Raw genomic sequence first — 19,200 nt, 5'->3', positions numbered from 1 at the left:
TGTGGTCCGCTCCGCCCTGGGCCGCCGCCGCCGCCGCGGACTCGGCTCTGGAGGAGCATCGCCGGCGCTGAGCGCGGGGGGGCCGGAGGACGTGGAGGGGTGGGGAAGGGGGGGCCCAGGATGGGGGAGAAGGCGGGGACCAGGTAAGGACCCTGCGCGGGGGGGGAGGGGGAAGAGCCAGGAGTCCCAGGACCCCCTCCCTGCCCCCCCCCTCTCCGAAGGACCCCGGCGTTCGGGCTCCCCTTCCAGCCGGTCGGGGCTTCGGGGCATCTCGGAAGGGAGGGCAGGAGGGAGGGAGGGCGGCTCGGGGCTGCCCCGTTGCCTGTGGCTCCCTCGGGCTTCTCCGCCGTCGGTTTCGGGGCGGGGGGGGGAGACGGAAGGGGGGGAGAGGCGGCATCTTCCTCCCCCCTCCCTCGCCCGCCCGCCCGCCCGCCTGCCTGAGCTCGGAGGCGGCGGGACGGATGAGCCGCGAGAGGGTGGGGGCGGCGAAGCGAGGCGAAGCGAAGCAGGCGTTTCCTCGCGCCAGGGAGAGCTTGGCACCGGAGCCCCAGATTGGGGGGGGAGGGGGAGGGAGGGAGGGAGGGAGCAGGTGGCCACGTGTACGCACGCACACACATACATACATACACCGAGCACCTGCTTTGTTGACCTGGGGAGGCGGCCCCCTCCCTCCCTGCCTGCCAGCCCAGCTGTTCCTCCCACCCCCGCTTCTCTCCCTGCATTGGCCGGGGGTGTGTGTGTGCGTGTGTGTGTGTGTGTGACGCTGGGGGGGGCTGCACCCAAGTCCCCTTGCCAATGCTCCGTAGGGCCCCGAAGCCCAGGGGGGAAAAAACAGGAACTGTCGCCGCCGCCGCCCCCCCCCCCGCTCCGTGTCTGCGCATCAATTGGGAAAGGAGTAAACAACTTCCGTGGTGCTTCGTAGAGAGGGGGGGCGGCAGCAGCGGGTAATGCCAGGCCCCGGAGGTGCTCAGCCTGTGCCAGTCTCGCCCCACCTTGGGTAAACAGACCGTCATCCTCTGGTGTCCCCCTCCAATTTTAGGGGAAGGCCACCAGTCTCTGGGCTTCCTCTTTTTTCCCCCTTGCTGTGGAGGAACAAAGTTCTCTCGGGTGGGGAGGGGAGGGGAGGGGAGACCTGCCGCCTTCCTTCCCTAAGGCAGCCCCAGGATGGGCTATTGCGCGGCACGCACGCCAGCGTCTGCGCACACGCACATCGCGGGGAGTAGAAGGGGAAGTCCAGAGCTGGCAGGCTTGTTCTCCTGTAAACCCTCAGCGCCCCTCTCTCTCTTCTCCCGGCGGATCTCTGCCAGGAAGGCCCCTGCCCCTTTCGGGGGAGGGCTCCTGCCATACCCCTTCCTGGGGCTGTTGTCCCCCTTCACCTCGCAAAGGGTTTTGCTTCAAACAATCCCACAAAGATGTGGACAATCAGCAACAGAGGGGTTTGCTTAGTTCTCGAGGAGGGGCTACCCATGTTCCTGCCCCCCCCCCCAGATATCAGAGGCCTTCCACCCCAGCCTTTCTGAGCAAGATGACAGCTGGTCCTTGGCTGTGGCGACTCCAAGGCACCTGGTCCTGATGCTGTTCCCATGGCAACGTGTGCTAAATCCTGCCGGCATGGGGGGGGGGCGCCCCAAAGCGGTCCTGGCGTGTTTGTGTAGGGGGGGGAGGGAAAATCCAAGGAAGTGGGGAGGGGGAGGGGGAGCAGATGGTTTAAAGTTCCCCTTGTCTCTAACCACTATCCTCCTCCTCTTCCGTGATTCCCTTGCAGGGTGTTCAAGAAATCCAGCCCCAACTGCAAAGTAAGTTCTCGGCTGCTCCCCGTCCTCCGTTGTCCACGTGGCCGTGGCCTCTAACCAGACCCCGATCTGGCCTGCCCACCCGCAAGGGCTGTGGAGCCACTTTCCTAGCGGGGCACCGGTGGGGCCTCTTTCCTCCTCTCCTGCTGTGGGTTTCCGGTCGCTCTTCCTCCCACGCCCGACTTCCTTCCTGCCAGGCCACGATTGCTCGGCTCAGAGCTGTCTGCTACGCTCAGCACCTTCTGCCCCACGGAAAGCACAGGACTTGCCCCTTGCTTATTTCTATTTACTTTGTTTATTTGTTAAACTTATATACCGCCCATCTAGAGCCTGTCTGCTCTCTTGCAGGAGATGGGGCGGGAGAGCGTTGCTCCTCCTCACACTCGGCCCCGGGTTCAGGGAAAGGGAACCAAGCACCCCGTTGCTTCTTTTCCAGGGAACGCCTGGGCTGGAGGCCACGTTTGTGGGTTGGCAGGTGGCTAAACGAGGGAGGGTGGCTGGTGGTTCAGGCCTCCGGTCCTTGCCTTCCTTGTCATCGTGAGGAAAGCCACTGTGAGGGGGGAGGGGCTCCACACGCACACACCCCCGGGACTCTGTGTGGGCTCAGCTGGACTGGGCTGTTCCTTTCGGGGGGAGGGGAGCCCCAGCCTGCAGCAGCTGGTCTGTTTCCAACCCCCCCCCCAAAAAATGTGGTTTACAGGCAGTGACCGGGAAGGAGCTGTGCAGAGGATGGTGGTGGACGGACAGGGCATAGACACACACACACCCAGGCTTCTTGAAGACACCTGGGGTGTTTACCCCCAACACACACACACACACAAGCCCCTCCTCCTCCTCCTCCCAGCACAGAGTGGGTTAATCCTCCTGGGTGCTGCAGCAGCATCACCTTGTTGACTCCCTGCATCTCCTTAGTGATGCTCTTCCCTCTGTAGGATCCGCGCCTTCTCAGGGGGGCCGTGGGGCGTGACAGTGAAGGCTCCTGTGAGGCAGGAGGGAAGCTTCGGCAAACCACCTGGAGGGGCAGGAAGGTGGAGCTGGTGTGGAGTGGGCAGCAGAGGGGGGGGACGCTTCCTACGCACAGCTGGACCACAAGGGAGTGGCTGCCGGGGCAGGGCCAAGGGGGTGCAGGATGGAGCCCCTGGCGTTGGATCAGATCCAGTGTGAACTCCCACGGGGAGTGCAGGTCTATCGGAAGCGGCTGCACAGCCAGGTGGAGGGGGGGAGTAGGCAGGGGGAGGCAACCGGAGGCCCCAGAGTGGGTGGGTGGGGAGTCCTCCAACCCCCTTGAGAGCCTTGGGCCTCCCCCCTTCTGCAGGGTGTGCTCTTGAGGATATTCTTTGGGGAGGGGCAGGATGCTTCGGGGGGGGGGAAGCAGGGACTGGCCCCCCTGATTCCCCTTCCAGTCTAGGCAGGTGCTTGTCTGTTTATCTCCCTCTCCCCCGCTCTCCCTTTCCTCCTCCCACCTCCAGCTCACGGTGTACCTCGGCAAGCGGGACTTTGTGGACCACCTGGACAGAGTTGACCCCGTAGGTGAGTCTGCTCGGGGGGGGGCATTAGCCTCAGCCCTACCACGGTCATGGCTGCTTCCTTCCCCCACTTCCAGAGGAAGGGGGTGTCCCTGGCCCCTCTGCTTCCAGCCCTTTAGAAGATGAGGTTGCTGAGGGTGGGGTGAGGTGGGGGTCTCAGCAAAGCCGTTCAGGGAGGAAAATGAGGGGTGTGAGTTTGCTTGCGGGTCGAAAGCTTGTTTCTGAAAATGAAGAGAAACCAAACAAAGTGGCTGCCCATTTGTGGGGGGGGGAGAGGGTGCTCAGTCCCCCACCACAATCAAGTCATGCTTTGCTCCAAGCAGGAGAAATGTCTTTCTTTTGCAGAGCCCCCCCCCCCGGGCGTGGCTCTTGTGGTCAGAAAGGTGTGGAGCCCCTATTGGTGCCAGAGGCAAGCTTTCTGACTACACAGATCCCTTCTTCCGGGGCTTAAAGCCAAGCCAGTGTGTTTCGAGCAAAGGGCCAGGGTGGCTGGGCAAACCGTGTGTGTGTGTGTGTGTGCGTGCGTGTGCGCGCGCTTCTGACATCAAAGCCACATGGGATGGGTGGAGTGCACCTCTCCTCGCCACCAGGAGCAGATGGGGGGGCTGTTCAGAAAAGGGTGCGGGGGAAGGGCAGCAAAGTCCTGCACTCCCCACCTGACTGCTCTTCTCTCTCTTTTTTTGCCCATCTCCCCCCCCCCCTTAGACGGAGTGGTCCTTGTTGACCCTGAATACCTGAAGGATCGGAAGGGTAAGTGGGGGCCGACGGAGGCTGAGGAGGGAATTCTGGCTGAGCCCCCAGTGGGGCGTGGGGTGCTGTTCTCTGCAGTGGGTGGGAAGGCTCGGGGGGGCGGATTACTGGCGGGGGTTTGTTCCATGTTTGCTGGAGACGTCTCCCCTTGTCCCAAAAGCAGCTCCCGGAGTCCAGGCTAGGCAGTCAGAAAGCAGGATGCAAATCTATCCCGGCTAATTTGCGCTCCAGGAAGAGAAGGAGCTTTGAGGAAGCAGTTCAGGAGGCGGCAGGCGCTGCTGGGAGAATCGGCGCCTTCTTGCCCTCCTGGCAGCCAAGAGCCGCCGCTTGCTGCTGACCCCAGCAAGTCCACGAGCACCGGAAGGAAAGCGAGTGTCGCTAATTTAAGAAGCAAAGGCAGAGGGAGGTGAAGGATGATGATGAAGGGAGTGGAACCGCCCCCAACCCAGTGTCTCCTGGGCAGGCAAGGAGCTGGTCTCACACCCCAGCCCCATCGCCTGCTGGCTATGAAGTGTGCCCCACGGTTGTGCTGAGATCTGAGCAAACCAGCTCACGCTAACTCAGTACGCAATCAGGATTGGGGGGGATGTTAAGGGGACCCCAGAACGACCCCCAGGAGTCTGTGACCGAGAACAAATTGAGGGTTCTTTCCTGGGGGCCCAGAGAGACGCTGAAGGGCCTCTCTCTGTGTGCCCCCCCCAAATGTCTAGTCGCTGGGGCCAGGCCTGGGGAGCTCCTGGATGTTTACGTGGGACTAGGAAGTGACACACGCATCCCTCATTTTCCAGTGTTTGTGACGCTGACCTGCGCCTTCCGCTACGGACGTGAGGACTTAGATGTTCTGGGCCTCTCCTTCCGCAAGGACCTTTTCTTGGCTTCATGGCAGGCCTTCCCGCCCCCCGAGGAAGCCCCCGAACCTCTCACCCGCCTGCAGGAGCGGCTGCTGCGGAAACTGGGTGCCAACGCCCACCCGTTCAGCTTCATAGTAAGAGAGGGGAGGGAAGAACCCCCAATCCCTGCACAGATTCCCTGCAGGGCAGGGGGAGGTGGGGGCTCCGTCAGTTGCCCTCCCACCCTACTTATTTATTATTTACTTACTTATTTATTGGATTTCTATCTTGCCCACCTAGACCAAAGACCTACTCTGGGCGGTTTGCAAATTTAAAAACAATAAAACCAAAAAGATATTATAGATCCAAGGTGGCGAAAGTATAAGAAATTAAGATCCTGCAGGAGGGAAAGCTTGCCCAAATAGCCATGTTTTAAGTTTATTCCTGAAAACACCCAGAGAGTGTTTTCTGGTCCTTTGTTGTCCCCCCACCCCACCCTACCCCTCCCCTCAAAAGTTGTCCTGCCCTCTCCCCCCCCCCCCCGACACAGCAGTGGTGTGTTCCTCACAGGCTGGGTTGAGGCTGTTCCCACCTGTACCCTTAGATTACAATTGTGGGGGGCTTGTGGCTGCCCCCCCTTTACACACGCACGCAGACGCACTAAGCTTCTCTGTAACCACAGATCCCACAGAACCTGCCCTGCTCCGTGACGCTACAGCCGGGTCCTGAGGACACAGGAAAGGTCTGTCTTTGGCGGCGGTGGCGGGGGGGGGGGGAGAGGGGAGGGAGGGAGAGGAGGGTGGGAAAAGATCGGAGAGGGTGGAGGAGACACCGGGGGGGGCGGGGGCGTTCATTGGCAGAACAGGTTCTGGGGCAGAAAGGGAGCACGGAGCTGTGGATGGGGGCAAGGGGCCGTCTGCCCTAACAGGCGCTCTGCTCTCTCTTCCTCTGCCAGGCGTGTGGAGTCGATTTTGAGATCCGGGCTTTTTGTGCCAAAAACCTAGAGGAGAAAATCCATAAAAGGTAATGCCAGTTGGGTGGGATTGCACGCATTGGAGAAGGGGCACAAAGATCACACACACACACACACACTTTCAGCCCAGGAGAGAGGCCAGGCCGAGAGCCTCATGCCCTCCAAGGGAAGGGATCCGCGCCCAGCCTGGCAGAGCGGAGCCCTGGCTCTCCCCTGACTCCCCACCGTGCTTCTACCCCGCCCTGGTCCTGCCCCTGCCCTCAGATCCTTTCCCTCCCTGTGAGGCGGTCCTGCATCCACTCCTGTCCTTCGAGGCCCATCACGGCAGAACAATCAAACAGTGCATTCCTTCAGAACTAGCCGTTCGAAACAGAGTTTTTTTTTTTTTTAAGCCAAGGGGAAAGAGGAGCATCCCTTGGTGGCGACCCAGCCTCCTTTAGGGAGCGCTTAGCCCCAGAGAGACTCCCCTGGCAACCCGTATCCATGTCTTCTTGCGGAGAAGGAGCCACCACCGGGGAGACCGAGCTCTCCCGGAGAGGGTGTCCCCCCCCACCTCTTCCTCTCCCCCCCCCCCCACCCATGGATGCAGCCAGGGCTCTCCTCCTCACCACCATTTTCCCTCTTTCTCCTCTGCCTGCCTTCCCCAAATTCTCAGGAACTCCGTCCGCCTCGTCATCCGGAAAGTCCAATATGCCCCGGAGAAGCCCGGCCCGCAGCCCATGGCTGAGACCACACGCCATTTCCTGATGTCCGACCGCTCTTTGCACCTCGAAGCATCCCTGGACAAGGAAGTAAGGAAGGAGGGGGGCTTCCATCTCTAGCATTAGAAGCAGCAGCAACCGGGGGGGGGTGGGGAAGAAACACGCAGCTGCTCGAAAGGAGACCCTGTAGCCAGTAACTGCCCCCACTATGTGGGGAGCCCCACTCAAAGCCAAGGGTTGAGAGGGGTCTCGGGAGCAGGGGCACTATCTTGTTGGGGAGCAGGAGGTTTCCCCTTGGCTGCGCAGCTCACCCCCCCTTATCTCAATTCCACCCCCCGCAGCTTTATTACCACGGGGAGCCCATCAGCGTCAACGTCCACGTTACCAACAATTCCAGCAAAAGTATCAAGAAAGTGAAGGTGTCTGGTACGAACTCCTGGGGGCTGGGGGCTGGGGGGCTGGGAGGAAAGGCAGCTGCTCTGACCCCCACCCATGAGGCTTGGGGTCCTTGCGGGGGGGAGGGGGGCGTAGTCGAAGAAGGCTGTGTGGGAAGGAGGGGTGGCAACAGAGATGGAAGGGCTCCCCTGCGGTCATCTAGTCTGGCCCCTTGCGGAATCAGGATATCCACAGCCAAAGCTGAGCCGTAGGTGGGGCCCTCCAACTGCCTTTGGGAAACCACCCGAGGGAGGGGGTGGGGGGCGTGTGCGCGCCTTCTGCCAGGGGCCACGGCTGATGCGCTTCTCCTTCCACCCCTGCAGTGCGGCAGTACGCGGACATCTGCCTCTTCAGCACCGCCCAGTACAAGTGCCCCGTGGCCCAAATCGAACAGGAGTGAGTACACTGCCCCCAGGCGCCATGGCGGTTCTCACTCCCACTCCCCCGGTGGGCCCTCCCTCTATCAGGATTGGAGGGAGATCGGGGGGTGGGGTGGGGACCTGCCTCTGAGAATGCAAGCTAACACCCCCCCGTGGGTGCTGACGTCTTGCCCCCGCCCCGGGGGGGGGGAAGGGCTGCTCATTGGGGCCGTTCGGAGAGGAACAGGCGTCCTTTATTCCTTGGCCTCTCAGTTCCCCCCCCCCCGTGGGCTGTCCCTGCGGACGAAAGAAGGCTGCCTCTTCTGGGGACGGTGGGTTGGGTTGGGAAGAGCCTTCGACCCTGTTCCTCTCTCCCCCCCCCCGGCCTGCCCCCCCTCCCTCCATAGGAGCAAGGGAGGTGGGACAAGGATAGTCAGGAATCCCGATGCCTCCTCAGCTCCCCCCCCCCTCAAGTTCTCCACTTTGCCTTGTTTGCGAGCAGTGACCAAGTCGCGCCCAGCTCCACCTTCTGCAAGGTTTACACGCTCACGCCCCTCCTCAGCAACAACCGCGAGAAGCGGGGCCTTGCGCTCGATGGGAAGCTGAAGCACGAGGACACCAACCTGGCTTCCTCCACCATGTGAGTCCCTCTGCTCCCCCCCCCTCGAGCTCCTCGGGACCCTTTCCTCTGGGACTGACCGCTCTAAACTGGGGGGGGGGCGGCAGGGTTGGGTTGGGCGATGGTGCTGAGCATGCGTGGCTGCCGTTTCCCCCCCCCCCCCCGAAGGCAGCGGGTTAGGGTGCCTCTTGCCCATCTGTGGGACAGGAGAACCTGCCACGGAGGCGGTGGTGCTGAGTGCACAGGCTGGGGCCCGTGAGGCTTTCTTCTTCCCCCCCCCCAACCGTGAGATGCCCAGGGACCCTCCGGGGACTTCCTTCGCTTGGGCCAGGGTGAGGGGTGGGAGGCAGGGAGGAGGCCGAGACCGAGTGTGAAGCTCTGACCGCGTCCCGAGGCCTCTGCAGGGAGGAGCGGAGGGACACTCGCCCGCCCGCCCCCCCCGAGCCCCTTTGGGGCCCTTTGCCGCTGGGCGTGGGGTGGAGGAGATGAGAGGCGGGAGGGAGGGAGCCTTTGGGGGACGCCTCTCGCTCTCCTGCCCTGAAACAGCCCCCTCACCACCCCCTGCGGCTCCTTTGACCTTGCAGCGTGAAAGAAGGCGCCAACAAGGAGGTGCTCGGCATCCTGGTCTCCTACCGTGTCAAAGTGAAGCTGGTGGTCTCGCGGGGAGGGTACGTACCCCAGGCGGGCCGGTGGGTGGGTGGGTGGCTGGGGCGGGGGGTTCCCCCTCCCTGCATTTGCTCTTCCCCCACTCCCCCACCCTGACCCACAGCATCTTCCAGGGACGTCTCTGTGGAGCTGCCTTTCGTCCTGATGCACCCCAAGCCCCTGGACCAGAACTCGCCCTCGCAGCCTCAGCTTGGTAAGCACCGGGACCCAGAGCGAAGGAGGGAGGGGCTCTCTCTGCTCAGCCCTCCCGCCCAGCCTGGGGGTTTCCTTCGGGTTTTGTTGACTGGGGAGCCCCCTCCCTCCCTCCCTCCCTCCCTCCCTCCCTTTGGCGATGGGGCTCACGGGACCTTCTCTCCCTCTTTCCAGCTGCTCCAGAAACGGACACGCCGGTGGACACAAACCTCATCGAGTTTGAAACCAAGTAAGGAGCCCCACCCGGGAATCCTTCCTCCGGTCGGGGTGGGGGGTGCGGGGGCCTCTCTCTTCACAGGCGGGCACTTCCTATCCTGCCCATGAACCAGGCGCGCACACACACACACACACACACACACACACACACACACACACACACACACACACACACACACGAGAGCCGCCTACGAGCACAGGGTGCCCCAGAGAGAGAGAGAGAGAGAGACACACACACACACACACACACACACACACACCCATCCTGTCAGGCTGCTTCTAGCAGGCAAAAGTGCTTCCAAGGTGTGTGTGTGGGGGGGGTCATAGGAAATTGGGGGGGGCGTCTGAGGTTCCCTGCCCTCCCCTCTCAACCTCCTCTGCCCATTCCTCCGGCCTTTTCCAAACTAAAACGGACCCTGACCAGACCCCCCCCCCTTGTCCTATTCTTCTCCCCTCCACCACCAAAACAAAGCTATGAGCAGGATGACGACATTGTGTTTGAAGACTTTGCCCGCCTGCGGCTGAAGGGGATGAAAGACGACAAGGAGGACGACGACCATTTCTGCTAAGCCAGGCCCATCGGCGTGCGTGTGTTTGTGTGTCTGTCTGTCTGTATGTTCGGTGGCCACAGCCTCCCGTGGCTTCACCCAGGACCAGCTGAGGTGCAGGGGGAGAGGAAAGCGATACCCCCCTCCTCTTTGAATGTCTTGTCGTCACCCCCACCCCACACCCAGAGACACAGAGTTCGGGGCCAAGTCCCACCGTCCTGCTTCCCAGCCTTTGTGTCTTCAGTGCTGCTGTGCTGGGGGGGGGGGTTGTAGCTCTCCCGTCGGAGGCTTTTAATGTGACTAAAATAGGGGAGTGGGTCACCTATGCTTTTCTCCTCCCCTCCCTTCCTCCCCTCCCCTTGCTGCTGCATATTTTTCCAGATGGATTTTAACTGCTGAGAAACCCCCCTCCCCCGTCTAACGCACTGGAATCATTTATAGGGCATTATTGTCTAATGGTCAACCCCCCCCCCCAACACACCACTTTGTTTATGTTCGCTCGTCTTTATATGTCTTATTTTAAAGGCTGTTTTAACCAGTTTAGGAGAAGCTGGCCATGGCTTCGCTTCGCCCTTTTTAAACTCGGGGGGGGGGAGCAGGAAGGAAGAAGTGCTGTGTTGCCTTAGCTGTGCTTTTGCCAAGGCGGGGGGGGGGCTCTGCCGCCCAAGGATTGCCCCCCAGCCCCACCCCAGGAAGGCTTGCTTCCCCCCCCCACCCTGTGCCCATGGAAGACACAGGCCCCTTGCCCTCCCGCCCAGGCCAGTCCCCCCCCCCCACGGCTGCATCTGCGCATCAGCCGGGGCTGGGAAAGAGAAAGGCTGCAGCTGCAGCACCGGAGCAGAATCAAGGAACCGCCAAATAAAAACAGCTAACACGGTTAACAGTTAATAAGCGTCTTGTTTATTGAGCAGGTGAGGGGGGGGGGACAGGCCACTGCCACCAAAACCACTTCCTCTCCACCTGTGCTTCTTTTTTTGCCTGTATGTTTTGGGGGAAGGGGAAGTGTCCCCTGCACCGCAAGTGAGAAACTCCGCCGTGCTGGCAGCCCTGGATCCGGCCACCCCGCCTCTGGGGCCACGCTCCGTGGCACTCTCAGCTCGGCTTGCAGGACTCGGAGGCCAGGATCAGACCCACATTCTCAGCAGTCTGGCCATCCTGCGGGCTGCTTAAAAGCCCCACCCCCAGATTGGAAGCCACCCCCCCACCCCCAGAGCCGCAACCGGCCTGCGGGCAAGGGAGGGAACGGGCACCGCTCACAATCCTCTTTCTGAACAAGTCCCCCCAGCTTAGTAGGCCCCCTTGGCCACCCAGCCAGCAGGTTCCCCCCACTGGAGCAAGGAAGCTTACGTTGACCTGGGTGTAAAACAGGGACAAGCCGGCTTGGATGTGCAGCCCTTGGGGTGCCCGCAGATACCCCTCCCCCGTCGGGTGCAGTTCTTGCAAGGCCAGAGGAGGCGTCAAAAGCCTGGGTGCACAGCAGAGAAAGGCGGCCCTGTCCCCAAGCCTTTGCAAGTCCAGCCACGTCAGGAGCCGTCCCTGCTTTCCTGTGGGAATGCCACGGGGTGATCCATTCCTGGGGCTGGCCCTGGCATGCCCCCATCCTGCAGCCTGTGAAAGAGGAGAGAACCATGCAAACTATATTACATGCGTACCCACGCACACACATTGCACCTTCCTCCAGGGCCACAAGCATGGACCCACACACATAGCCCTACCTGCAGACAACTCTCCCGTACCCCTAAAGGCGCTGCTCCCCCTTATCCCCACCAGAGGTTGTTCCCTATGGGAGTCACGCCATGCTCCCACACTCTGGGCCAAGAGAGAAACTACCATCATCTCCCCTTTCAGCCCGGGGGGGGGGGGGCGGAGGGGCGGAGGTTGCTTTGACTTCCTCCCCCACTCGCTCAGAAAGGACCACCTCTAACCTCCGTAGGGCACAATCTCCCATTTCCTTCCTTGCCCAGAGAAAGGGCGATACGGCCACCCTACAGCCCACCCCGATTTGCACAGGGGGCTGGCTGGCTGAAAGCCAAACCCACCATCTGGCCCCCTTGGGTGGTGTTCAGGGCATCTGCTCAGCGCCAGAATGCAACACAAGAGGTTAAGGGGGGGAGGGCCTAGCCCCCTCCACCACCACCAGCAAGGTCAATCTTGTATGTACCATTTCTCTGCCCACCTTGGCAGTGCAACAGCAAGGAAGTCAGAAATACTTAGGGCTGCCCCCATTTCCTTACAGAGTAAGCAGAAGCCCCACTTTCTTCTCCCCTGCATGCATATTTATATTTATTAAGCAATAACAAGCAGGAACTAAATCTGGTCCTTTCCAGGAAGTTCTGCCTCTCAGCCAAAGTTCTCTTGCTTCATTGACTCTTAAAAAGGAAGCAATATGCCATGTTCTGAGGCCTCCACCACCCAAAATGGTTTTTTTCAAATTAAAATTATTTTTACGGCCACTAGAGGGCACAAGGTTTTTAAAACAAACTTTCAATTTAAAACATTCAGTTTTTAAAATCCATTTTATAGTTAGCAAAAATCCACTTGTGACCTCTACCACGCAGAATCACTTTAATGAAATATAACAGGAAAACCAAGCATGCAAAACAGGGTCGGCTGTCCTGGCACTGCTGGCAATTCTGACAAACCCCCCTTGGTCCTACCGAGACCATCCACCCTGATCAGAAATGCTTCATAGTTTTGCATTTCTCTTTGGCACATTGGTCTAAAGTCAAAAATCGGAGCCGGGCCTGCCTTTGCAGCCAGCCCAGCACAGAGAGGGGAAACCCCTCCCTCCTGCTCCTTCTCCCCCACCTCTGGTCCCTCCCTTCCCTCCCCCCATACTCACACGCCAGCAGCTTCTCGCATCCTCTCCAGCTTCGCACACAGGTCCATCACCTTCTTCCGACTCCTGTGGGTGGAAAGGAGATAATCCTGGATGAGGCACAGAGATCTATGCAAAATCGGTGCCCAGGCCTGGGGGCACCTTAAATGTTGCCCACCCACCCACTTTGGTGGCTGTCTTGTAACCTGCCCAGGAGAGGCACAGGTGGCGAGTGAAGGGCCGAGGGAGAACACCAGGCACTCTCCTCTAGAGTCAGGTAGTCTTAACACCTGGAACGAGTTTCACTTCTCCTGTGGGGGGGTTGGGGTAGGATATGCAATGTGGATCAGGCCCTCCCTTCCCGGCCTCACTTCTCTTCCCGCTCGTTGGCCCAGTTCAGCCGCTTGGCCTCTAGCGCCTTCTCCTGCAGCCAGCGCGCCTCCAGGTCCTGCCGCTTCTGTTGCGCCTCCCGCAGGAGACACTGCGCCTCCTCCAGCTCCGTGCGCAGCCCCTTCGCCTCCTCAGACAGAATCCAAACCTTCGACTGCGCCTCCTCGTACTGGTGGGCAAGAACAGCCACGTCCTGCGCAAAGCGCCCCATCCTGGAAGAGGCCAGAGACGGAACCCGAGGCTTCCGGGAGCCCCCGTCGGTCGATCCCATCCCGCCCCGAGCCAGGGGTACCAAGCCATGCCGGCCACCCTTGACACATGGCGGGGCGGGGGCGAAGGAGGGAGGGGAAGGGGGCGCTACAGCTCCTGCTCCACCCCTGCAGGCTGGGAATGTCCACCTCCCACATGCTTTCTCCTGCAAAGAGCTCCTTTGAGAGGGAACAAAAGGGGGGGGGGCATAAAGGCTGCCCAGAAAACAGAAAGCCAGGCTGGAGGAAGACAGCGATGTTTGCCACCCTGTGGTTCAGAGGAGAAGCTGCCCACCCGCCCGCCTGCCCGCCCAGCAGCCAGGGCCAGCGAGCGAGCACCCAGCGAGTGAGCACCAGCGCCAAAAAGGTCCGGCCCAGAGAAGCGACGCCCGTGTGGAAGAGAGAGAAAGAGGCTCAAAGAGAAAAGTGGGAGGACGCGGCACCCACAGGAAGGCCCTCTCCTCCTCCTTCTCCTTCCCCTTCCTAGGCATTTGCTGCCTTGACCAGGCCGAAAGAGACGCTGTTCATGGAGAAGGGGCTGCCTTTCTTTGCCCACCCCACCCAGGAAAGGGGAGAAAAAGCTACCTTGCCCGTTGCTCCTGGTTCTCGGCTTCTGTCTCCCTCAGGACATCTGCAGCCAGGACGACCTGTTGGCGTAGCTGGAAAAAGGGTGCAGGATTAGACTTGGCGGGAGAGCCCCGCTAACGGCCGGGGTTGGCAGCCCCCCACCCTGCCGCCCTTGCCCTGCCCTTCTACACCAGAGCACCCTCCCATCCTGGGGCAACACAGCCCTCCATTCCCATCTGCGGATCTGGCGCCACTGCCCTTTGGCCAAAGCTGTGCTCCTCTTCTCAAATGATGCACAGAGCCATGGGGTTGGGTAGGGAGAAGGCTTAAAAAACCTGCCAGTACAAGCCTGGCCCCTGGCCTGCGCATACACGCGCATGGGCGCACACACACGTACACCCTTCTGCATCGACCATCAGCGGCACCCCTCTGCCCCCACTCCTGTTTGCAGACGCGTTAGGGAAGGCTGTGAGGCATGCCTGAAGTTCTTTGGAAGTGTAGGGAGGGCACTCTGTGCATGCTCAGAAATGCCATTAACCTCCTTTCAGGGGCATAGTCCCTCAAAGCAGCAACGGAGGTGAGCCTCCGCAAAGAGGAGGGGGGCGGGCAAACGGGCCAACCTCCTCCACTCGCTCCCCCCCCTCGACCCGAGCAAGGCTCCGCGGGGCCGGTCCTGCGCGTCGAGGCCGCCCCCGCCCGCCGCCCGCCCCGGGGCCGGTCCCCCGCCCTGCCTGCCTGCCCGCCCTCCGGCAAGGCTTCCTCCGCTCACCTCGTCTCTCTCCCGCCGAAGCTCCGCGACCTCCCTCGCCAGCTGGACGTGGAGGAGGGCCAGGTCCAAGGAGGGCCGCCTGCGAAAGCACAAGGCCGGGAAGGGGGGAGGGGCACCGTTTGCACGGGGGGTCGGGGGGGAGGGAGCCCGGCCGCCGCCGCCCCCCCCCCGCTGGCCCCGTTGAGGGCCGGCAGCCCCCTCCCCACTCACCTGGAGGCCTCCTCGCCGGCCGCCCCGGCCAGCCTCTCGGCCAGCTCCAGCTCCTGAGCCTCGCAGCGCGCCTGGAGCTTCTCATCTGCAAAGGAGGGCGACCCGAAAGACCCCTGAGGGGGCGGGCGGGCGGGCGGGGGGGGCGGCTGGGCAAACGGGGGAGCAGCTGCCCCTCCGGGTGGGGGGCGCTGAGAGGGGGGGACCCCCCCACACTCCACTCCCCCCCCACACTCCACTCCCCCCCCACCCCGCGCCTGCCCACGAGGGGGCGGGATCTGCAAGGGCCGGCCCGCGTCTTCGGGCCGCCTTAGAGGCAGCGAGGGGCCAGGTAAGGAGGCGGCCGAGCGAGGGAGGGGGCGTCCCGACGGCCCTACCCGCCTCCAAGGGGACCGCCTGACGACGCCCCCACGCACCGCCGCCGCCGCCTGAGGCAGGGCGCGGCTCAGGACCCCCCACCCGCCCCGTCACGTGGCCGCGAGTTCCACAGGCTCCCGCGGGTGCGCCTCCCTCCCTCCCTCCCTGGGATTCTCGGGGAGAAAGGGAGGCCCCGGGGGGGGGGGCGCGCTCTCTCGCTCTCTCTCTCCCTCTGTCAAGCGCTCACGTTGCTCCAGCAGGTCCCGCAGGCCGCGCGCGCGCCGCTCCCGCCGGTCCAGCTCCGCGCGCACGTGCTGCCTCCACCCGCCTTGGCCGCGCAGCATACCCTCTTTTCCGTGTCACGTGAGCGACCGCCCGCTTCCGCGCAAGGAGCGCTGGGGGTTGTAGTTTCACCCGGCAGCAGGGGGCGGGGCGCCCAGCGGGGCCGGAAGTCAGCGGGCGGAAGAGCGCCTACGGGTGCTGTCGAGGGCCAAGATGGCCGCGGGGGCAGCGGCGGGCGCCGGCGCGAGCGCCTACAGCCTGGGCTTGGCCAACGAGCGGCTGCGGCTGCTGGAGGAGCTGGAGCGCGAGATCGGGGCGGCGCTCCAGAGCGCGGGTGGGCGGGGCTTGGCGGGAGGGGCGGGGCGGGAGGGGCTTCCACGGGTCCCCCCCCCGGGTGGGGCTGGCAGGAGCCCCCCTTAAGGTGGCTTTCGTGGGTGGAGTGCGGGAGGCCCGAGGCTGGCGACCCTCCGGGTGGGACGGCGACGAGGACGACTGCAGCTCCCAGAATCCGCGCGCTCAGACTGGGGGATCCTGGGAGATGTAGTCCCAGGACGTGGGGAGGGGGTGTATGACTCCCCCGCGGGGCCCCGCCCACCGCTGACGCCACGCCCCCTTCTCTCCCCCCTCCCCTCCCCTCCCCCCCCCCGCAGGCACGGTGATCCTGGAGCTGAGCAAAGAGAAGCCCGCCGAGCGCCTCTTGGACCGCCACGCCTCGCAGTTCGTGGCCTCCGTCCAGAAGGTGGAGTCCGAGCTCTCCGCCCAGATCCGCTACCTGACCCAGGTAGGTCGTAGGTCGGTCGGGAGGCCGGTCGGGAGGCAGGCAGGCAGGTAGGTGGGTGGGTGGCTTTGGGCCAGGGGTTGCCCCGACCCCGACCCCGACCCTGGCCCGGCCCTCGCCTCCCCTTTCCGACAGGCAGGCGGCGGCTGCGGAGAAGGGAGGTGCGCTCAGGTCGCTCCTGTGAGTGAGCCACGCCAGAAGAAGCGGCCCCTGGCTCTCTGGTGGAGCTGCCCTCCCCCCCCCCCGTTTGCATGCATACATGCAGTGGAGATTGCGGGGGGGGGAGGGGCTTCCTTTTATTATTAGGGAGATAACAAAACTAACATACGGCACATGTTTGTACTCAATACAAATTAAACCTTCCCCGCCTGCGTCACTTTCACCCTCGGGACCAGGTAACCAAAGGTATCCTTTTACGTAATCCCTTTTCACCCCATTCCACTCCAAAAAGACATGGATTCTTCTGCTGGCTTCTGACCTTTCCCTTTCACAAAGACATACTCCAAATAAAATTTCCATACCTCTTCAAAATCATTATACAGTGGACCCTCGACTTACGGAATCAATCCATATTGGAACGGTGGCCGCAGGTCGAAAAGTCCGTCGGTCAAGGGTCCGTTTCCAGTAGGAATGCATGGAAAAGCATTTAATCCGTTCCAGGCAAAGAAAAAAAACCCGGGCTTCCAAAGCTGCCCCCGCCGCCCTCTCTCTCCCGCCCCCGCTGCCCTCTGCCTCCTGACCCTGTGTGGAGAGAAGGCAGTGGGCACCAGGGACAGAAGACGGGGACGGCGAAGGGGGTTGTGAAGCCCGGGAAGCCAAAAGCCGCTCCGCTTTCCCCCTGCCTTTCGTAGGTCGAAGCTCTGGCCGCAAGTCGAACCTAAATGTTGCGGCTGCAGCTTTTCGTACCTCGAAATTTTCATAAGTAGGGACCTTCGTAAGTCGAGGGTCCACTGTACTTTATGATTCCTCTTCTTATTTTCATTTCACATGTTAGTTTATTATTAATCACTAAATTCCACAGTTCTTTATACCAGTCTTCGAGATTGATTTGCTTATCACTTTTCCAATTCTTTGCAAATACTAGTCTTGCTATTGTGACCATTATAATTAACTCTTTCTGTTCTTTTTAAAGATGGTCATTCTTAATTATACTTAAAAGGGCAATAATTGGTGATATTTGAATTATATATCCAATAATTTCTCTAATTTCTTTAAAAATCGGTGCCCGTTCTTTCTTGTTTCACACATCCACCACATATGCATATAGGTCTCTTTTTACATCTCCAGCATATGAGATGGTACATTTTTGTTTATTATATTCAATCTTACTGGAGTTAAATACCATCTCTATGCTGCCTTATAACAATTTTCTTTTACCCTTATAGACATATTCTTCATTATTCTTTGTAACCATATCTTATTCTAATCCTCTCCTTTAATCTCTTCCTCAATGTCCTCCTGCCACTGGTTTTTCATCATCACTGGTTCAAATCCAGAATGTACTAAAATCTTATAAATTACACAAACTGTACTCTTTCTTTTGTTTCCTTCTTCTTGAACTTGTCTTTGCTCAATGATCTCCTCAAATTTTGTCAGTTTTCTAATTTCTCCTCCTTTTGTAATCCACTCTCTTGTCCAACTTTCCATTTGGAGTAGTGAGGATATTCCTTCTTCTTCCCCCAACATTTATTTTATAGTATTTTTATTTTTTATCTTTTTCATCCAGCTCCTTATTCTGTTTAACCCTTTCTCTAGTCATACCTCTTTAAATTTAATTTTAAGGGTTTGGGGGGAAACTCTGAACCCACACTACTTGTTGCAAAGGTGAAGTAGGTGGGCTCAAGATATCATCTACAATCATTCCAACACTCTTGAGGAGTCCCTTCCTGCGAGGGTCCCTGGAGCAGTGCCCGGGGTCAAAAGCAGCCAGAGGGTCCACGGGTGCTTCCTTGAGGCGCCTCCTGTTGCGCCGTCTCCCCAGAGCTGCTACGGCCGGAGGTGAGACGATGGCATCTCTTGTTCGGCAGGTGGCTACCGGGCAGCCCCACGAGGGGTCCAGCTACTCCGCACGCAAAGACTGCCAGATGGCCCTGAAGCGCATCGACTACGCCCGCGTCAAGCTGGGGGAGCTCTCTCGGACCTGCGAGCAAATGCTGGAACCGTAGGCGGGGGACGTCCCCGCGTGACCTGCTGGGATGCCCGTGGTTGAAGGAGCCAGTTGGAGGCCACGGACGGACTTCTGTGCTCTCAGTTTCTTTTCTTTTTTCTTTTAATCTGACTTTGTCCACCCAATTGGGGGACTTCGCTGCCTAGATCAACTCAGAAATGTGAGATTATGACTGGCTTTCTTTTTTGTTTGTTTCTGTGGAGTTTGCCTCCGTCACCTTCCCAACCTATGTGAGACATCGGAAAACATGTGTCAGAAATGCCTCGTCTTAAATACAGAATAGATAAACAAGAGACTGGTCGTATCTTTCGATATTTATATTTGTTTATATCTGGCTTCAGATCCACCTTCTGAAGGGGCCCAATGGCCATGCTTGCAATTCGGACAGTGAAGTCACAGGGATATGCCCCACTTTCAGGGGATAATGCCTTCCCACCTGGAATGCGGGCGGAGGATCCCCCTGCTTTCCTCTCCCGTGGGAGGCGACGTGAGCTTCCTTTTTCCATCTGCTTTCCCAGAGGGCAGCCTAGCAGCTTTCCTGCCTCATAACACCTGCTCTGAAACCCTCAGGCAGGCAGCACTTGAGTCTGGCTGTGGTTTTGCTCCTGCCTTCCCCAACCTGGGGAAGGGAAGCGAAAGCAAAGTGGCCCTCCCGCCGCAGTCCCTCACCCACCCCTGCAGAGGAAAGCTGCACCAGGCTCCGAGCCCAGGGAGCCCCCTCTGTCGAGAGGCGTGGATTCTGCCCTGAGCTCACCCGGCATAGGTGAGGGCCAGGCCACGGCCGTCCCATTGAGGAATCCCGGCCAACCTCCATCCCCACCCCCACTCCGCCTGGCAGCCAAAGCGGGCAAAGCTTGTGGCCAACTTGGGGCGATGGGCTTGGTTTGACCTCCATTCCGCCTTTTTCGGCTGGAAGCATCCACTCTGCACTCAGGGGCTGCAACTGCCAGATTGCATCTTTTCTCCCCTTCCCCCCCCCCCCGAGGAGCAGGGAAAGGAAAGGACCCCT

At 60.5% G+C, this 19,200-nt stretch overlaps 3 protein-coding genes across 4 annotated transcripts; 2 read left to right on the top strand and 1 right to left on the bottom strand.

The window, feature by feature from the left end:
• Window positions 1-21: 21 nt before the first annotated feature.
• Window positions 22-10,499, top strand: ARRB2 (arrestin beta 2). 2 transcript variants are annotated; one of them, XM_072977328.2, is made up of 15 exons: window positions 22-143; window positions 1,766-1,796; window positions 3,263-3,323; window positions 4,025-4,069; window positions 4,858-5,054; window positions 5,582-5,641; window positions 5,855-5,922; window positions 6,528-6,663; window positions 6,915-6,999; window positions 7,332-7,404; window positions 7,870-8,007; window positions 8,571-8,654; window positions 8,766-8,845; window positions 9,019-9,073; window positions 9,533-10,499. In XM_072977328.2, the coding sequence occupies exons 1-15, from the start codon at window positions 121-123 to the stop codon at window positions 9,627-9,629; spliced, it is 1,233 nt and encodes a 410-aa protein (XP_072833429.1). In that variant the 5' UTR covers window positions 22-120; the 3' UTR covers window positions 9,630-10,499. The 2 variants fall into 2 exon arrangements, with proteins under 2 accessions (XP_072833429.1, XP_072833428.1); XM_072977327.2 differs by lacking the exon at window positions 22-143 and adding an exon at window positions 749-997.
• On the bottom strand, window positions 10,486-15,346 carry LOC110082349 (autophagy-related protein 16). The gene is made up of 7 exons (XM_072977333.2): window positions 15,212-15,346; window positions 14,611-14,695; window positions 14,401-14,479; window positions 13,650-13,723; window positions 12,798-13,028; window positions 12,451-12,513; window positions 10,486-11,216 (listed from the first exon to the last, which is right to left on the bottom strand). The coding sequence occupies exons 1-7, from the start codon at window positions 15,306-15,308 to the stop codon at window positions 11,132-11,134; spliced, it is 714 nt and encodes a 237-aa protein (XP_072833434.2). The 5' UTR covers window positions 15,309-15,346; the 3' UTR covers window positions 10,486-11,131.
• A 99-nt stretch (window positions 15,347-15,445) lies between these two features.
• Window positions 15,446-18,484, top strand: MED11 (mediator complex subunit 11). Its single transcript, XM_072977334.2, has 3 exons — window positions 15,446-15,580; window positions 15,897-16,027; window positions 18,052-18,484. Exons 1-3 carry the CDS (start codon window positions 15,460-15,462, stop codon window positions 18,187-18,189), a joined length of 390 nt encoding a protein of 129 aa, XP_072833435.1. The 5' UTR covers window positions 15,446-15,459; the 3' UTR covers window positions 18,190-18,484.
• Window positions 18,485-19,200: the final 716 nt, after the last annotated feature.

This window comes from Pogona vitticeps, chromosome 6, assembly GCF_051106095.1.
Source record: "Pogona vitticeps strain Pit_001003342236 chromosome 6, PviZW2.1, whole genome shotgun sequence".
Classification (NCBI taxonomy): Eukaryota; Metazoa; Chordata; class Lepidosauria; order Squamata; family Agamidae; genus Pogona; species Pogona vitticeps.
This window is presented reverse-complemented; position numbering and strand designations above follow the sequence as displayed.